This window comes from Protopterus annectens, chromosome 15.part0 (assembly GCF_019279795.1).
Source record: "Protopterus annectens isolate FY-2018-M chromosome 15.part0, PAN1.0, whole genome shotgun sequence".
NCBI lineage: Eukaryota > Metazoa > Chordata > Ceratodontiformes > Protopteridae > Protopterus > Protopterus annectens.
The window spans coordinates 235785255-235804585 of record NC_056749.1 but is presented as its reverse complement, the minus strand read 5'-3'; the positions used below and the strand labels follow the sequence as shown (position 1 = coordinate 235804585).

The window sequence follows — 19331 nt, the reverse complement described above, 5'->3', positions numbered from 1 at the left end:
TACTGTCTTTCGTTTTTTTTCAGGAGGTCAAGTACCTGTTTAAGTTAGAGGGTCTTGGCCCTCCTTTTCAGTATTTGTTTTTCCTGATACTGTACTGTATTCTCTCGTTTAAAAAAAAAAAAAAAAAAGTTGGTTAAAATTTTTTGTATTGTGGTAAAATCTCCATTACTGAACAGATTCTGCTACTTTAACTTGTTGTTTTAGTGTCTGTTGTTAGTCAGTATGTCAAAAGAACATAGACCCTCTGGGTTTAAAAGTGCACGAGGTGCGGTTATAAAATGTCTATAACCTATGACCACTCCTCGTGCGTATACTGTTTAGGCGCCAAGCACCTACAGGAATCCTGTAGCGTGTGTCACGCCTTTTCTTCTAGAGTCCTCCAAGAGAGGAAGAATAAATTAATATTGAAAGGGCTGATTAAACCCTCCTTCGAGGAGGCCCTATCTTCCTCTTCCTCTCCTACCAAGAAGAAAAAAGCGTCGGCTCCGACCAGTCCATCGGAACCGGCTGCTAAGAAACCTAGGCAGGCTTCTCCATTGGCTCCACGGACTTCGGAGCCGAGGGCGGAACGGTCTGCCTCGATGCCTCCAGTCTCGACTCCTCTGGTTTCGGACACTTTCATACCTTGCCAAGACCAAACGGATGGCCAGACCTACCAAAACACCAATGGTCAGAGGCATTAAACCAGGTGGGATCCCTCATGGCTATGAGGGCCATAGAACTGGATGTCCTTCAAGGATGCATCTGCAGTCATAACATATGGGTTGTCCAGCCTCGGGCATCCCTTCGGTCGGCCGGATTCCAAAGTCTGGGTCTGGCCTCGGCTGATGTCGCATTTTCCCCGACGTCAGAGCGGCTGGGCTATAAAAGCATCAGCCGACGCCATTTTCCTCAGTCTTTCTTGCCGCGCGGTGCCCGAAGCAGAAGCGGTTCGCAAGTGCCGGTCGGTCAGATCCAGTGATTTCAGCTACCGAAGACTTCGAAAAAAGCGAAGTACCCCGTTAGGGACTCTTTCTTGCCTCAGCTGATGTCAGACAAAGTAAATAATTGTTTAACTTGTGGGAAACAAATACCTCATAAGGATTTCCATTCTTACTGCCTTCCTTGCTTAGGCCCAGACCACGACGTATCGGCCTGTTTAGCCTGTGCCTCCTTCAACCGACGAACGCTTAGACGTCGGTCGGAGTTTGCAGAGGAATTTTTTGGAGCCGATTTTGCTTATAAAATGCCGTCGGAGACTCCCGACTTCGCATATGGTCAAAAAACGCAAGGAAAAGGACAGTCACTCGTGGCCCGCGGTTTCGTCTGAAACCACAGCTAGGCCTACCGCGAGTGTCTCGGTTTTGGCCGAAACCGAGTCGTCTGAAACCATGGCTAGGCCTACCGCGAGTGTCTCGGTTTCGGCCGAAACAGAGTCCTCGGCGTTTCCTTCTTCAGAAACCATGCTTCCGACCACTGAGGCCCGAGAAACCCCGGCTGAGTCGGCTTCAGAGCTACCTACCGAAGCTAGTGTTCAGGAATTGTCCGACACCTTACCTTTGGACATTTCTACCCCTGCACACGGGGCAGCTAGGCCCCCTGCTTCCATGTCCATCAAGGCCTTCTCTAGGGCTAAAGCTGCCAAACTTTCTAAAGCTTTGCCTGCCAAATCTACCTCCCAGAGGCCTTCCTCTAGTTCACAGATCCTCAGCCTTGCTGAGGACCTTATTTCCTTAATTAGGGGTTCACAACCTCACCCAGACAGGGCCTCTCAACCTCCTCCAGAAAAAAGGCCTAGGACTGACCCCTCTGATCCACACTCCTCTGATTCCATGGATGGATCTGAGTTGTCAGACCACCAGGAAGGGGCTTACTCGCCTTATGAGGACTCAGATGCAGAGGAATCTATTCCTTCGGCCTCCCCTCCTGAAGAGTTTTCCTTTGGTGAGACTCTGCACTCCATGAGAGAGCATTTTCAATGGCAAGGTCAGGATTTCTCTGATTCTCGAAAAAGATTAAGGACCTTTTTGCATTTGCCTCAGCATAGGCCCTTAGCTATACCTCCTGTTCTGAATGTAATTGATGATGTGTACAATGATGTCAGTACAGCCCCTGATACTCTCCCTCCGGCCCCTGCCAAACCTGACAGATACTACAGGGTCCCGGACTCTCATTTCCATTTGTATAAAGCCCACTCTGCAGATCCAGCAACTATTTCTCAGGGCCCTAAAGAGGTTGCGGCCGTTACTACCAAAAATCCTCTACCCTCTGACAGAGAGTCCAGAGCTTTAGAGAGATGGGGAAAGAAGGTGTATACTTCTGCAACTCTTTCGGTCAGGGCATTAAACTGTCAATTTCATATGATACAGTACCAGGAGTATTTGTTAGATGAACTTAATAAGAAACTTTCTTCTCCTGAACCCCTAGACCGTAAATCCCTTCAGGATTTAGTACACAACTCACAACAGGTTAGTAATCATTTCTTAAAATGTGGCTATGATGCACTGGAGGCTTCATTTAGATCAGCTATGACTGGAGCAGTTATTCGTAGGCATGCCTGGCTGAAGGAGCAATCTTTGCCAGACCATGTCAAAGCTAAACTCCTGGATGCTCCAATGGAGAAACAAAATTTATTTGGCTCCTCTGCTCAGGAGATCTTAAAAAAGGTTGAAGAAAAGGCAAAATCTGTACAAACAGTTAAAGAGTTCCTGCAAGTTCAACCACCGAGATTCAGCAGAAACTGGCCTTCTAAAAATTGGTCCTTTCCAGACTCGGACAGAGCCCAAAGAGGCAGGAACAGGCGCCCTAGAGGCAGAGGTCAATCCAAGGGCTCCTACAGAGGCCGTCAGTGGCAGCCTGCCACCCAGAGGAGTAGTGCAACAGCAACAACAACAACTACTACACCAGGGCAGAGTCAATGACTTAACTCTGATTCCGCCTACCAGGGATCAACTGGAAGCACCCTTGGGCGGAAAACTGTCTTTATTCTCAAACTGGCATTATATCACAAAGGATGCATGGACACTGCAAATAATAGACAAAGGATACAGGTTCCATTTCCACACTTTGCCAAAAAGAGGCGGAATGCCAAACCTTCCACCAAATCAGAGGGCAGAGGCTTTAAAACAAATCAGCAATTTACTTCAGATGAAAGCTATAGAAAAAGTACCATCTTCAGAACAAGGCCAAGGATTTTACTCCAGACTATTCCTTGTACCAAGAAAGGAAAATCAATGGAGGCCTATTCTCGACCTGTCCGCACTGAACACTTACCTCATTGTGCCAAAATTCAAAATGCTGACCCTACAACAACTTCTTCCCATGTTGGGCAAGGAGTCTTGGCTGGTGACTCTAGATCTCAAGGAGGCATACCTGCACGTCCATATTCGACCAAACTGCAGAAGACACCTCAGATTTCTTGCAGGATCAGAGCATTATCAATTCTCAGCATTGCCCTTTGGCTTATCTACTGCGCCCAGAGTATTCACGAAATGCCTGGCATCAGTAATTGCACATTGCAGACTTCAGGGAATTCAAATTTACCCATACCTGGACCACTGCCTAATACAAGCGGACAACAAGAAAAATTTGATAAAGGACTTGGCCTATGCCATTCACCTGCTACAGACCTTGGGATACACAGTCAACATCCAAAAGTCAAGACTAGTACCATCCCAAAGGATAACCTTTTTGGATGCAGATCTGGACACAACCACCCAAATGGCCTTTCTCACAGAAGAAAAACAAAAAACAACTTCCAGATTACTTCATGATTCTGACAAAACAAACTCAGCTTACTGCAAGGAAAATCCTGCAGGCCCTGGGTTACATGGCATGCCAGGCTCCATATGAGGAAATTACAATGGTACCTCCGGAGTGTATGGTCTCAGCACAGTCACAGTTTGGAAACCATGATACCAATCATTCCATGCCTTCAAAAGGAATTCCTGTGGTGGGCTCAGGCCTGCCAGTCCAACAGAGGGTTGCCTTTCAACAAACCAAAACCAAGGCAGACCATCACCACGGACGCCTCAGACCGAGGATGGGGAGCACACATGGGGGACAAATGTATCCAAGGCCTATGGCCTCAGGGACGGCTAAGCATGCACATAAACCAAAAGGAAATGCTGGCAGTGAGGCATGCAATCGAGGCATTCACACCCTTCCTCCAACAAGGACACCTGCTAATAAGGACAGACAACACCACGGTCATGTGGTACATAAACAAGCAGGGAGGCACACATTCTTAGCCTCTATGCCGGATGGCTATGAATCTGTGGGAACTATGCCTGAATCTCAATATCCAACTACAGGCCCAAATCGTGCCAGGGAAAGAAAATGCACTGGCGGACAGCTTAAGCAGAACTACCATGGATGCACACGAATGGATGCTGCACCCAGACCTCTTCCAACAAATAGAAATACATGGGGAATGCCGGAGATAGATTTGTTCGCCTCCCCACTCAATCATCAACTGAAGACATTCTGCTCAAGGACATACCACCCACAAGCTTGGAGGGTGGACTCTCTCTCTTTCAGCTGGAAAGCCCTAACAGTATATGCTTTCCCACCTCTCCCATTGATGTACAAGGTTCTACTGAAGATCAGAGAGGAACAGCCAAAAGTGATACTAATGGCTCCGGACTGGCCCAGAAAGCACTGGTATCCATTATTGAGAAGCATGTCTCAGGCAAAATCATGGCCTCTCCCCCTATGGCCTCTTCTTCTGACGCAGAACAATTTCAAGACCCTGCATCCCAACTTGAAAACATTGCAGCTAACTGCCTGGAAAATTCCTTAAATCCCAATCAAGCTGCTTTATCTCAGAGGGTGAAGGACATTATCCTGGAGTCTCGCAGGCCTTCCACAAGGAAGACATACTCAGCTAAGTGGAAGAGATTTCTCATTTGGAGCACATCAAAGGGCACAAATGTCACAGTGGCAAACCTAACACATATCCTAGAATACTTAGCAGAATTGTTCCACAATGGCCTGTCCTACTCTTCCATTAAGATTCATGCCTCAGCAATTTCAGCAGAATACAATGTGGATCCACCTATCTTCTCACACCCTCTCCTCAGACAATTTCTGAGAGGGATCAAAAATATTAAACCTCCAAGAAGACCCCCTCTACCTGCCTGGGATCTCAACTTTGTGCTGGAGAAACTGACACTGCCTCCTTTTGAACCAGCAGCATCAGTGGATCTACAGTTTCTATCTTGGAAAACTGCATTCCTTCTGGCAATCACTTCAGCAAGAAGAGTATCTGAGTTACAGGCATTAATGGCAGTGCAGCCTTTTCTTATTTTCCACCAGGACAGGGTGTCACTAAGAACCAATCCTACTTTTATGCCAAAGGTGGTTTCTAGGGTATCCTTGAACCAAGCTATTCATTTGCCTACATTCTTCCCTAATCCACAGAATAGAGGGGAAAAACTTTTGCACACCCTGGATATACACAGACAAGTACGCTACTACTTGGACAGAACAAAAAATAGCAGAAAAACTGACCAACTTTTTGTAGCATATGCAACTGGGGTGCAAGGAAGAGCAATTTCCAAACATCCAATTTCAGAATGGATAGGAAATTGCATTCGATTTTGCTACTCCTTTCATGGAAAGACAGTTCCTGAAAATATCAGGCCTCACTCCACAAGGGCCACGGCCACCACTACAGCCTTCCTACGAGGGGTGGCTACCAAGGACATTTTAGAAGCTGCTACTTGGAGCTCCGTGCATACATTTGCCAAGCATTACAATCTACCTTTATACTCTAGATCCAGAGCAGGGTTTGCTACTGCAGTCCTGTAAGGGATCTTAACTACACCATCCTTTTCTTAGTACCTCCTCCCCCAGATTGGCTATGGTATTCTACCCATATGTTATGACTGCAGGTGCATCCTTGAAGGACATAGTACAGTTTTGTACCTACCATAAATGTAGATGTCCGATAGGTATGCATCTGCAGTCAGGATTACCCTCCCTCCTTCCCCTCTGTGGTATTCCTAGGGTGCTTCCCCTCTTTTAGCTAGCTGGGGGAATCTATTATGGTGTATTTGTTTATATATGTATAAAATTTGCAAATGTTTGGAACTTTCAGCATTTATCCAATTTAGCCTTCCTAGAGGGCACCTGGCATCTGCGGCAAGAAAAACTGAGGAAAATGGCGTCTGCTGATGCTTTTATACCCCAGCCGCTCTGACGTCGGGGAAAATGCGACATCAGCCGAGGCCAGACCCAGACTTTGGAATCCGGCCGACCGAAGGGCTGCCTGAGGCAGGACAACCCATATGTTATGACTGCAGATGCATACCTATCGGACATCTACATTTATGGTAGGTACAAAACTGTACTTTCCACAATCCGAGACTGGCCAAGGTTTTTACTCAAGACTCTTTCTAGTTCCCAGAAAGCAAAATTCATGGAGACCCATACTGGATCTGTCAGTCTTAAACACTTTCTTGGACATACCAAAGTTCAAGATGCTTACTCTGCAGCAGCTCCTGCCAATGTTGAGCAAAAATGCATGGATGGTGACATTGATTTGGGATGTGTAGGTAAGCCTCCTTTAAATCCAGACAGGAGTGCAGAAAATACCTCTGGTTCAAGGCCGGATCGAAACATTACCAGTTCTCTGCGCTGCCCTTTGGCTTGTCTACTGCGCCCAGGGTTTTCACCAAGTGCCTGGCACCAGTAGTAGCTTATTGCAGACCCGAGGGAATTCAAATTTACCCTTATCTGGATGACTGCCTTATCCAAGCAGACAGCAAGGATGTCTTACTCCAGCATCTGGAATTTGTTCAAAATCTTCTCAAGTACCTGGGATTCACTGTGAACATAAAGTCAAATTTGACACCCACACAACAGATAACTTTTCTGGGTGCTCTCCTAAACACAACAAACCAGATGGCATTCCTGACATCCGAAAAACAATTGCAGCTGGCTTCAACTTTCAAAACCTTGGCGTCAATAACTCGGCTAACTGCCAGGAAATTCCTGCAGGCTTTGGGTTACATGGCCTCCTGCATCCTTCTCATACCAAATGCAAGACTACATATGAGAAAAATACAATGGTACCTAAAAAGTGTATGGTCCCAGCATTGCCACAGTCTAGACACACAGATTACTGTCTTGCCTTGTCTACAAAAGGAATTCCATTGGTGGACCATGGCATGTCTTCACAACAAAGGGAAAGCCTTCAGTCTGCCTCCAGCCAAGTGTTAACCACGGACGCCTCTGATTACGCATGGGGGGCCCACTTGCAGGGAAAAGGTCTGCAAAGTTTTTGGATAGAGGATCAGAAGCACCTGCATATCAATTTAAAAGAGATGTTAGCTGTACAGAATGCCCTCTTGGCTTTCAAGGATCTTCTACAACCAGGACAACTACTGATACGGACAGACAACACCACAGTTATGTGGTACATAAGCAAGGGGGTTCGCACTCCTACCCCCTTTGCAGACTAGCCATGACTCTTTCGAACACAGCTCTAGCTTGCAAAGTGGATCTACAAGCTCAGTTTCTGCCAGGGAAACAAAATATTCTGGCAGACAGCCTGAGCAGGAACCTGTCAGACCCACACAAGTGGATGCTAGACACCCAAATATTCAAGATGATTACAGAAGCCTGGGGCTGCCCGGACATAGATCTATTTGCATCCCCCCTCAACCACCAGTTACAGATTTTTTTGCACAAGGACATTTCACAAACTAGCATGGAAAGTGGATGCACTATCATTCAGTTGGAGAAACCTCTCTGGGTATGCCTTTCCGCCACTACCTCTTCTTCCAGGGGTGTTAAAGATCAAGCAGGACAAGCCCAAGATGATGATTTTACTGGCCCCACATTGGCCTCGTCAATTTTGGTACTCAACACTGATGAATCTATCCCAGGAGCCACCTTGGATTCTACCTCAGATTCCAAATCTTTTGTCCCAACACCAGGGCCAGGTTCTGCATTCTCATGTCAAAACTCTCAGCCTGGCGAATTCAGAGTCTATGATTAATCCTTTTTCTTCCCAAACAGGTCACGGATGTCATCTTAGAAGCCAGACGGCCTAGCACTAGAAAATCTTATGCAGGTAAATGGAAGAGATTTTGCACCTGGATGCATGCTCAGGATTCGGATCCCCTCATTTCCTAACATTCCACTGATTTTACTTTACCTGACAGACATGCTACATAAGGGTTTATCCTTCTCCTCCATAAAAATACATGCATCAGCTATCTCTGCACATTACAATACAGATCCTCCAATCTTTTCCCATCCACTTCTGAAACAATATCTCAGAGGAGCAAAGAATTTAAGGCCCCCTAGGACACCACCCATACCTGCCTGGGATCTCAACTATGTACTGGAAAAACTCACTCTGCCTCCTTTTGAGCCTGCTGCCACATCTGATCTTAAGTATTTATCATGGAAGACTGCTATCCTGCTGGCTTTGACTTCAGCCAGGAGAGTCTCGGAGTTACAAGCACTCATGGCTGTGGAACCTTATATTTTTCACCAAGATAAGGTGTCTTTAAGGACTAATCCTACTTTCATGCCTAAAGTGGTTTCCAAAGTGGCTGTAAATCAAACTATTCACCTGCCAACTTTTTTCACTAATCCACAAAATAAGGGGGAAAGGATCTTGCATTCCTTGGATATACACAGACAACTTCATTTTTATCTGGACAGAACCAAGGATATCAGGAAAACAGAGCAACTGTTTGTTTCTTATGCAACAAATTCCCAAGGCAAAGCTATTTTCAAAACAAACCATTTATAAATGGATTGCTCATGGAATCAGATGTTGTTAGTCTCATCATGGAAAGCAAATCCCAGGAAAAATTAGGACTCACTCTACCAGAGCTGCTGCTACTTCAGCTGCCTTTCTCAGGGGAGTACCTACCAAAGATATTTTGGAAGCTGCAACTTGAGTTCAGTGCATACTTTCTCTAAGCACTATAATCTCCCTCTTTACTCTAAGTCTAGGGCAGGCTTTGCTTCCGCAGTCTTGCAGGGCCTTCTAGCCGCCCCTTCTACTCTATAACCACCACCCTTTATCTCAGCTTTGGGATTCAACCCTACAGTGATGACTGCAACAGTGAAACACGAACATAGTACAGTTGTGTACACTTACCATAAATGTAGATGTTAGAGTGTCTTCACTGTTGCAGTCTGCTACCTCCCTCCTGACCCCTCTTATATTTTCATTAGTGTGGTTTCCTACTTCACCCTTCTTCTGAGGTGTATTTGCTTCAGGGTATAGGGTTTGTTGCATGTTACTTTTATTGTTTTACTATTAGCCTTCATTTTTGGGCACCTGACATCTGGGGCAAGAAAAACTGGAGAACATGGCGTCGGCTGGCAGCTTTGTACTCCTAGCGCTCTAACGTCAGGGAGCATGACTGAACAGCCGACGCCGGACCCAGACTTTGGGATTCTGGCCGACCGAGGACTGCCTGCCCGCAGGAAGAATCCTACAGTGATGACTGCAACAGTGAAGACACTTGAACATCTACATTTATGGTAAGTGTACACAACTGTACTTTACGATCTTTTCAAAGAATGTATAGCATTTTAATTAGAAACCAGCGTTGAGTTGGAGTGTTTCAATTAAGTGCATGTGCAGTTCTGATTTTCTGTTAGGTCACTTAGCTGCTAGTTGTCTGCATTTTTTTGTGTATTTGTTGCACTACAGAACTGTAAGCTTGTTTCCCAGAAATTTGACATGCAGTGTGCCTGTTGGTTTGATGTTTGTTTAGTCTCCTTCTTGGACATTGCATGGATTTTTTAAATTCTGTGGAACTCCAGATTTTCCGATTGTTTCAACAAACTGGGTTTATTGCCTGCTGTATAGCATAGGTCTTTTATTTGTTTTATTTTTATTTGAAGTGCTTGGGGCATTTCTAAGTTTTCAGCTGACATTATTTTACAAACTGTGTGTAGATGAAGGTTACCTAAATTGTTACTCTCTTTACTGATTATTATGTACAGTTACAGAAATAACACTGCTTAATCTATTAAAGTTGAAATATAATTTTCTGTAAAATCATGTAATGTGTACACACACCTGTACTTTGTGTGGGGAGCTTTTCTCCCCGGGCCTCCCCAGAAAATTGGATCTGATGTTATCCATGTCATTATTCCTTACCGTATGGTCTTGGATCTGACATGGGATCTGAGCTGGCAACATCCACATAGACGGATCCAAGGCTCAAGCTCCTTCCTCTCCCATCCATGTATCTTTTGGTTACTGTAACCAGCGTGAAGAGTTTCAATGACAGTAAGTTTAAATAGACTTGATTTTTTTACATTTTAATTGGTTAACTTTTGCATAAGTTTTAAAATGTTGGCGTAATATAGTGAAGGGGTAACTTTATTTATTTTCTAGTTTGTGTCCCCAGTGTTCTATTGATTACTTGGATTGTGTTAAAATACATGCAGCAGTTGCCATACTATTCGGGATGAAATTATTCATTTGCAGTTTGTGTTAACTCCCAAGTACCTACTATCAGGTAACTGTCGCATTCCTGCATAACTGTTGCCCAGATCTGAGAGTAAAGGAAAAAAATGTGCGCATTTTTTCAGCTGAACAAGAAAAGCAGCTTTTATACTTGTTCAGTCATCTCAGTTAATGTGCTTAATTGGCACTGACTGCCCCAGTTTCAGTACTGAGGATGAAGTTGCAGAAAAGCAAAAGTGCTGTGCATGGTCTCTTTCAAGTGCTATTACCTTTGTATGGTGCAAGACAGCCCACACAAGTAGCACATCAGATGTGATTAGCATAGTGCAGTCAGCTTTGTCGCTGTGCTCAATGTGTAAACTTTGTTGCAGTAAGCATGCTAAGGCATATGCTTTCCTCAGTTCAGTGATGTCCTTCAAGGATGCATCTGCAGTCATCACATATGGGTTGTCCTGCCTCAGGCAGCCCTTCGGTCAGCCGGATTCCAAAGCCTGGGTCCGGCGTCGGCTGAAGTCGCCCCTTCCCCGACGTCAGAGCGCCTGGGGTATAAAAGTGTCAGCCGACGCCATCTTCCTCAGTCTTTCTTGCCGCGTGGTGCCCGAAGCAGAAGCAGTTCGCAAGTGCCGGTCGGCCAGCTCCTGTAATTCAGCTAAACCGAAGACTTCAAAAGCTAAGTACCCCGTTGGGGACTCTTTCTTGCCTCAGCCGATGTCAGATAAAATTAATAATTGCTTAACTTGTGGGAAACAAATACATCATAAGGATTTCCACTCTTACTGCCTACCTTGCCTAGGCCCAGACCACGACGTCTCGGCCTGTTCCGCCTGTACTTCCTTCAACCGACGCACTCTGAGACGTCGGTTGGAGTTTGCAGAGGAATTTTTTGGGGCTAGTTTTGCTTACAAAATGCCATCGGAGACTCCGACTTCACATTTAATAAAGAAACGGAAGGACAAGGACTGACACTCGCGGTCCATGGTTTCGGCTGAAACCACGGCCAGGCCTACCGCGAGTGTCTCGGTTTCGGCTGAAACAGAGTCCTTGGTACTACCGTCCACCGAAACCGTACAACCGACAACCTTGGCCCCGGAGGACACTACTGTCTCGGTTGTTGAAGCTCCTTTGGAATCTGGTGTCCAGGAACTTTCCGACACCATTCCCTTAGACAAAACTACACCAGCATGTGGTGCAGCCAGGCCTCCTGCATCCATGTCTATTAAGGCATTCTCTAGGGCTAAAGCTGCTAAACACTCAAAATCTATGCCTCCCAGGGTTATCCCTCAGGGACCCACTACAGGTTCTCAGATCCTTAGTCTAGCAGAGGACCTTATTTCATTAATTAGGGGCTCTCAGCCTCATCCGGACAGGGGCTCTCAACCTCCTACAGAAAAAAGGCCCAGGGTTGAGCCCTCTGATCCCCTCTCCTCAGATGAGGCCTCTGATGGCTCTGCCCTCTCGGACTACCAGGAGGAGGCTTTTTAGGCCTACGAGGATTCAGATGCAGAGGAATCTATCCCTTCGGTCTCCACTCCTGAAGAACTGTCTTTTGGGGAAACTCTGCACACTGTGAGGGAGCATTTCCAATGGCAGGGCCAGGAATTCTCTGATTCCAGGAAGAGATTAAGGACCTTCTTGCATTTGCCTCAGCATAGACCTTTGGCTATTCCCCCTGTTTTGAATGTCATTGATGATGTGTACTCTGAATCCAGCACAACCCCTGACACGCTCCCTCCGGCTCCTGCCAAACCCGATAGGTACTACAAGGTCCCGGAATCCCATCTTTTCCTTTACAAGACCTACTCTGCTGATCCAGAAACTATTTCCCAGGGCCCTAAAGGGGTTGCAGCTGTCACTACAAAAAATCCACTCCCCTCTGAAAGGGAGTCCAGGGCTTTAGAGCGTTGAGGTAAAAAAGTGTATACTTCTGCTACCCTTTCTATGAGGGCTTTAAACTGTCAATTTCATATGATACAGTACCAAGAATATTTGTTAGATAAATTGCATAAAAAGCTGTCTTCACCTGAACCCCTAGATCGCAAATCACTTCAGGATCTGGTACATAACTCTCAACAGGTTAGCAACCATTTCTTGCAGTGTGGTTATGATGCATTGGAAGCTTCATGTAGGTCAGCTATGACAGGTGCAGTCATACGTAGGCATGCTTGGCTGAAGGAACAATCTCTGCCAGACCATGTTAAAGCAAAGCTTCTGGATGCTCCGCTGGAAAAGCAAAAGTTATTTGGCTCCACTGCTCAGGAGGTCTTAAAGAAATTTGAAGAAAAGGCAAAAGCTGTACAAACAGTCAAAGATTTTATGCAAGTCCAACCACCAAGATTCAGCAGAAATTGGCCTTCCAAGAACTGGTCCTTTCCAGACACAGACAGATTTCAGAGAGGCAAGAACAGGCATGCCAGAGGTAGAGGGCAAGCTAGAGGCTCCTACAGAGGACGTCAATGGCAGCCTCCCAACCAGAGGGGTAGTGCAGGCCCTACAACTGCTGCACAAGGACAAACTCAATGACTTTACTTTGACACCGCCAACCGGGGCTCAATTGGAAGCACCTTTGGGCGGAAAGCTTTCCTTATTTTCAGAAAATTGGCACATTATTACAAGGGACAAATGGACACTACAAATAGTAGACAAAGGATACAGGTTCCATTTCCACACATTACCGAAAAGAAAAGGCATGCCAGACCTGCCACCAAATCAAAGGGCAGAGGCTTTGAAACAAATCTCCAACTTATTGAAAATGAAAGCAATAGAAAAGGTTCCTCTTGCAGAACAAGGCCAAGGATTTTATTCCAGACTCTTCCTTGTTCCAAGAAAAGAAAAGCAATGGAGGCCTATTCTCGACTTGTCCACACTAAATACTTCTCATTGTGCCAAAATTCAAAATGCTGACTCTACAGCAACTCCTTCCCATGCTGGGCAAGGGGTCTTGGCTGGTAACTCTGGACCTCAAGGAGGCATACCTGCATGTCCCTATCAGACAAAGCTGCAGAAGACACCTCAGATTTCTTGCAGGTTCAGAGCATTATCAATTCTCAGCATTGCCTTTTGGCTTATCTACTGCGCCCAGAGTAGTCACGAAATGCCTGGCATCAGTAATTGCACACTGCAGACTTCAGGGGATGCAAATATACCCGTACCTGGACGACTGCCTTATACAAGCGGACAGCAAACAAATTTTGATAAAACACTTGAATTATGCCATCTATCTTCTTCAGGCCTTGGGATATACAGTCAACATTCACAAGTCAAGACTGGTACCATGCCAAAGAATAACTTTTCTGGGTGCGGATCTAGACACAACCACCCAAATGGCTTTCCTCACAAAAGAAAAACAAAACCAACTACTGGATTACTTCAAAAACCTGTCAAGACAAACTCAGCTGACTGCAAGGAAAATCCTGCAGGCCCTGGGTTACATGGCTTCTTGCATTCTTCTGATTCCTCAAGCAAGGCTACATATGAGGAAACTCCAATGGTACCTAAGGAGTTTATGGACTCAGCACAGTCACAGCTTGGAAACCTTGATACCACTCATCCCATGCCTTCAAAGGGAATTTCTGTGGTGGGCTCAAGCAAGCCAGTCAAACAGGGGTTTGCCCTTCAGCAAACCAATAGCCAGCCAAACCATTACAACGGACGCTTCAGACCACGGATGGGGAGCACATGGAGGGAAGATGCATTCAAGGGCTATGGTCACAAAAAGAGCTACGCATGCACATAAACCAAAAGGAAATGCTGGCAGTGATACTTGCAATCGAGGCCTTCAAGTTATTTCTACATCAAGGCCACCTGCTAATAAGGACAGACAACATTACAGTTATGTGGTACATAAACAAGCAGGGAGGCACCCATTCCTACCCTCTTTGCAGACTGGCAATGAATCTATGGGAACTTTCCTTGACTCTCAATATACAACTGCAATCCCAGTTTGTACCAGGAAAGGACAATATACTGGCAGACAGCTTAAGCAGGAACATCATGGATGCACACGAATGGATGCTGCACCCAGACATCTTCCATCAGATAACACAATCATGGGCGAGACCGGACATAGATCTCTGCCTCCCCACACAATCATCAGCTGGAGAATTTCTGCTCAAGGACATACCACCCACAAGCATGGAAAGTGGACGCTCTCTCCTTCAGCTGGAGAACTCTAACAGTGTATGCATTCCCGCCTCTTCCATTAATGACCAAGGTCTTACTGAAGATCAGGGCAGAGCAGCCAAGAGTGATTCTGATAGCTCCGGACTGGCCAAGACAGCACTGGTACCCATTGCTAAAGAGCATGTCACGGACAAAACCATGGCTTCTGCCACAATGGCCGCTTTTCCTGACACAGCACAATTACAAAACTCTGCATTCCAACCTGAAAACATTACAACTAGCTGCCTGGAAAATACCTTGACTCATCACCAGGATAAGCTATCCAAGAGAGTGAAGGATATCATCATGGAAGCTCGCAGGCCTTCCACAAGAAAGGCATACTCAGCAAAATGGAAAAGATTTCACACCTGGAGCACCTCAAAGGGCCTAGATGCAACAGTTATGAACATGGCACATATCCTGGAATATCTGGCAGAAATGCTCCACAATGGCCTGTCTTGCTCATCCATTAAAATTCATGCTTCAGCAATTTCAGCAGAGTACAATACTGATCCACCTGTCTTCTCTCATCCTCTGCTAAGACAGTTTCTAAGAGGAATTAAAAACATCAATCCTCCAAGGAAACCACCACTGCCTACTTGGGACCTTAACTTCGTGTTGGAAAAACTAACACTGCCTCCCTTTGAACCAGCAGCATCTGCAGAACTACAGTTCCTCCCTTGGAAGACTGCCTTCCTTCTGGCCATAACCTCAGCAAGAAGAGTATCTGAGTTACAGGCCCTCATGGCAGTACAGCCATTTCTTATTTTTCATCAAGACAGAGTTTCATTGAGAACCAATCCTTCATTTATGCCAAAGGTGGTATCTAGAGTCTCATTTAAACCAAGCTATTCACCTGCCTACCTTCTTTCCAAATCCACAAAACAAAGGGGAAAAGCTTCTGCACACCCTGGACATACACAGACAGTTGCGCTACTACTTGGACAGAACTAAAAATTGCAGAAAAACTGACCAGTTGTTTGTAGCATATGCTGCTGGTGCACAAGGAAAAGCAATTTCAAAACAGACAATTTCAAAATGGATAGGGAATTGCATTTGTTTCTGTTACTCCTTTCATGGAAAAACTGCGCCAGCTAACATTAGACCTCATTCGACCAGAGCCACAGCCACCTCCACAGCCTTCTTAAGAGGGGTGGCTACCAAGGACATTTTAGAAGCTGCTACATGGAGCTCCGTGCATACATTTTCCAAGCATTACAACTTACCTTTATATTCCAGATGCAGAGCAGGCTTTGCTACAGCAGTCCTGCGGGGCATTTTAGTTACACCATCCTTTACATAGATCCTCCACCCCCAGATTGGCTATGGTATTCTACCCATATGTGATGACTGCAGATGCATCCTTGAAGGACCTAGTACAGTTTTTTACCTACCATAAATGTAGATGTCCGATAGGTATGCATCTGCAGTCAGGTTTACCCTCCCTCCTTCCCCTCTGTGGTATTTCTTGGGTACATTCCCCTCTCATAGCTAGCTGTGGTATTTCTTGGTACATTCCCCTCTCATAGCTAGCTGGGGTTATCTATTATGGTGTATTTGTTTTTATATATGTATATATATTTTAGTGCATGTTTGGAATTTATTGCATTTCTCCAAAATTAGCCTTCCTTAGAGGGCACCTGGCATCTGGGGCAAGAAAAACTGAGGAAGATGGCGTCGGCTGACGCTTTTATACCCCAGGCGCTCTGACGTCGGGGAAGGGGCGACTTCAGCCGACGCCAGACCCAGACTTTGGAATCCGGCCGACTGAAGGGCTGCCTGAGGCAGGACAACCCATATGTGATGACTGCAGATGCATACCTATCGGACATCTACATTTATGGTAGGTACAAAACTGTACTTTTTGTGTACTTTCACAGCATCCCAAGAAAAATGTGTCAAGTGCAAAACCATTAATTGTATTAGAAACAAGAGAGATGAGATGTCAGAGCGGTTTGTTTTTCATTATGTGGTGTTGACTACTGCGATGTCACCATACTGGCAAGTCCTTTAGCAGCACCTAACAATGTTGAATATTTTGTACCACAATACAAATTGCACGAGTTAGTTTGATCATGGTCAGCAGATATGTACATAAAAAGCTCCTGGTCAAGCCTGACTGGACACAAGTCTGTAAACAACTCTGCTCTCATTTTCTTAAATGTTTAAAATGTCGTCCGCTTTTTTTTTTGCCACACACAGTAGAAACCATGTGTATGTATGGACTTGTCAGGAGATGAGGTGTTGCTGAGAAAGGGAGGGTTGATGGTCAGCCTGCAACATGAGTGCAACAGCACAAAAAAGGTCTTGGACTTGAAGCATTATTTAGTTACTATTTTCTTGTTCATGGTTTTTATTAAAAAGTGTAGTTCAACTGTCACTTATTTCTGAAAGTTAATGCCTTATATTCTAACACTAGTAGCTTTGGGGGTTCATTACCAAGCAGTAGCAGACGTCTCAGGAGCTTGCTTTCCTTTAGTGTTGCTCAGTTTTTGTCCATCTAGGTAGCTGGCAGTGCCCATTTCATATTGCATTCCTTCATTCTGTTCAGATGTTAAGGTCTTTTTTTTTTTTTTAAAAACTCTTCTCCGCAATCAGTAATGTCATTACTTTTTGAAGTGGTATGTTTTATTTTTGCAAACTACTTTCTGCTAATGATGGAGAAAAGTAGTCAAAATGCTTGAATAAAACTGCCTTCATATATTCTGAGTTGAATGTCAAGTTGTGCTTGCAATTTTCCTATGAGCTTTGCGTTTTTTAGCTTTGCTAGGAAGATACAAGTTGAATTGATAATTCCAAAGTATACAATTGAAGTGTATTGGTAGTTGCTTTTTAATTGTATAAAATGGCTTATGCGTTTGACAATTTATTAATCTTCTTTCAATTTAAAGGTCATGAAGCGAGTACGTACAGAACAAATTCAGATGGCAGTGACATCTTACCTCAAACGCAGACAGTATGTTGATTCTGAGAGCACCTTAAAACAAGGTCTGCGCCTGTGCCAAACTGCAGAAGAGATGGCTGCCAATATTACAGGTAAGCCTTTTTTCTGTCTTAATTTGAAACTGTTTATTTCTTCCAAGATTGCCAACTTCATTGTCTTGTAGAATGTTTCTTTGTCTTTAGGTACTTTACTGGTTTGAGATCATCAGAGTAGAAATTAAGTTTTGAGATTGTGTGTCTTTGTGTATATTTTATATATATATATATATATATATATATATATATATATATATATATATATATGTATATGTATGTGTGTGTATATATATATATATGTATATATATGTGTGTGTGTGTGTGTGTATATATATATATATATATATATATGTGTATATATATGTATACACACACACACACACTTTTCTTTTAATCTGCACCGATCTTTGCACCTCTTAAAGCCTCCACTAGGAACCTCTACAATAGTAAGTGGAGACGTTTTTGCGTTTGGGCCTCTCAAAGCAATCTGAACCCGTTTACAACCCCCATCCTGGTCATACTGGATTTTCTGGCTGATCTTTTTTGATCAGGCGCAAGTGCTTCCACCATCAAGGTTCAGCTGGTTACCATCTCTAATTTTCATGTGGGTGAAAATAAGGTTGCTTTGGCTTCGGCCAGATTGTGTAAAGCTTTCCTGAAGGGCACTTTCTTATTGCGACCTCCAGTTAAAGAAACAGTGCCCCCCAGGATCTGACTTAAGTCCTTCAGGCTTTGACCTCTCCCCCTTTTGAGCCAGCCGGATCAGTTCCGATGAAGTTTTTGTCGTGGAAAACCGCCTTTTTGGTCACTATCACTTCAGCCAAGAGAGTTTGAGTTACATAATCAATGTATAACTCACTATCAACGTAGCGACTAGTAAGTAAATGAAACAAATCAAAAAATTCAAGTCTCAACTCCACCGCTGAAATCAGTATGCAGACAACTCAAGCGTTTCTTCAAAGCTTTATACGTTCTTTAAAAGCTTATGCGTTCTTTAAAACTGTTCAAACACCAAAAATGTTTACAATGTATCACATAAACCTTTCGGTCCTTAGTGTGTTTTTACAAACCTCTTCAGAATTTATGCCACACAAACCTTTCGGTCCTAATTCGTTTCTTCAAAATAGAAATGTGTGACAGAAGTGCAAATCAGAAAAACTACAGTGTCCTGAGCTGAAAGAATGCTCTTCAAAGAGACGAAGCACAAAGCTAAGAACTCTCCGGAGTTTGAATAACTCCGCGTTGGTTGATAAACGCTTACAGAGCGTAAAGCACTGTGAGCACCTTAACTGATGAACCTTACTAAGAGACAACCAAGGTTTAAAGTTAGTATGCAGACAAAGTCCCAAAGTAACACGATAAGCGCTTTCGGTAAAACCTTCCTCAGATCATCATAAGGACAAAGGTTTGTCTTCTCCTGGTGTATTGAAGGCTCATTCCACTAGAGCAATGGCCACTTCTGCAGCTTTTTGGTCAACAGTTCCATTAGACGGTATCTGTGCGGCAGCGACTTGGGCCAATTCGCACGCATTCATCTCTCATTATAAATTGGATCTTATTTCTAGAGGGAGAGCATCCTTTGGCTCTGTGGTGCTCAGAAATATCCTTCCATAGGGGCCTCCCAGGAATACTAGTAGCTGGGGACTCTGTCCCATATGTGCAGAATGAAAGAAGTCAACTACTTCAGATAAAGAAGTTATGTTCTTACCATAACGTTCCATCTGAGTAGTAGACTTAATTCTTCTGCACCTTCCCTCCCTCCATC

General features: G+C 44.6%; 2 protein-coding genes across 2 annotated transcripts in view; one reads left to right on the top strand and one right to left on the bottom strand.

Annotated features, from left to right (window-relative positions):
* POF1B (POF1B actin binding protein) overlaps window positions 1-19331 on the bottom strand; it is a 1182022-nt gene that overhangs the window by 626074 nt on the left and 536617 nt on the right. The gene's annotated exons all lie outside the window — the stretch shown is intronic.
* The window catches only part of TAF5L (TATA-box binding protein associated factor 5 like), a gene marked incomplete at its 3' end in the record, with an annotated part of 232946 nt that overhangs the window by 52844 nt on the left and 160771 nt on the right, over window positions 1-19331 (top strand). The window contains 1 exon segment of the mRNA XM_044057754.1: window positions 17479-17623. Within this exon segment, the coding sequence (XP_043913689.1) occupies window positions 17482-17623 (142 nt within the window).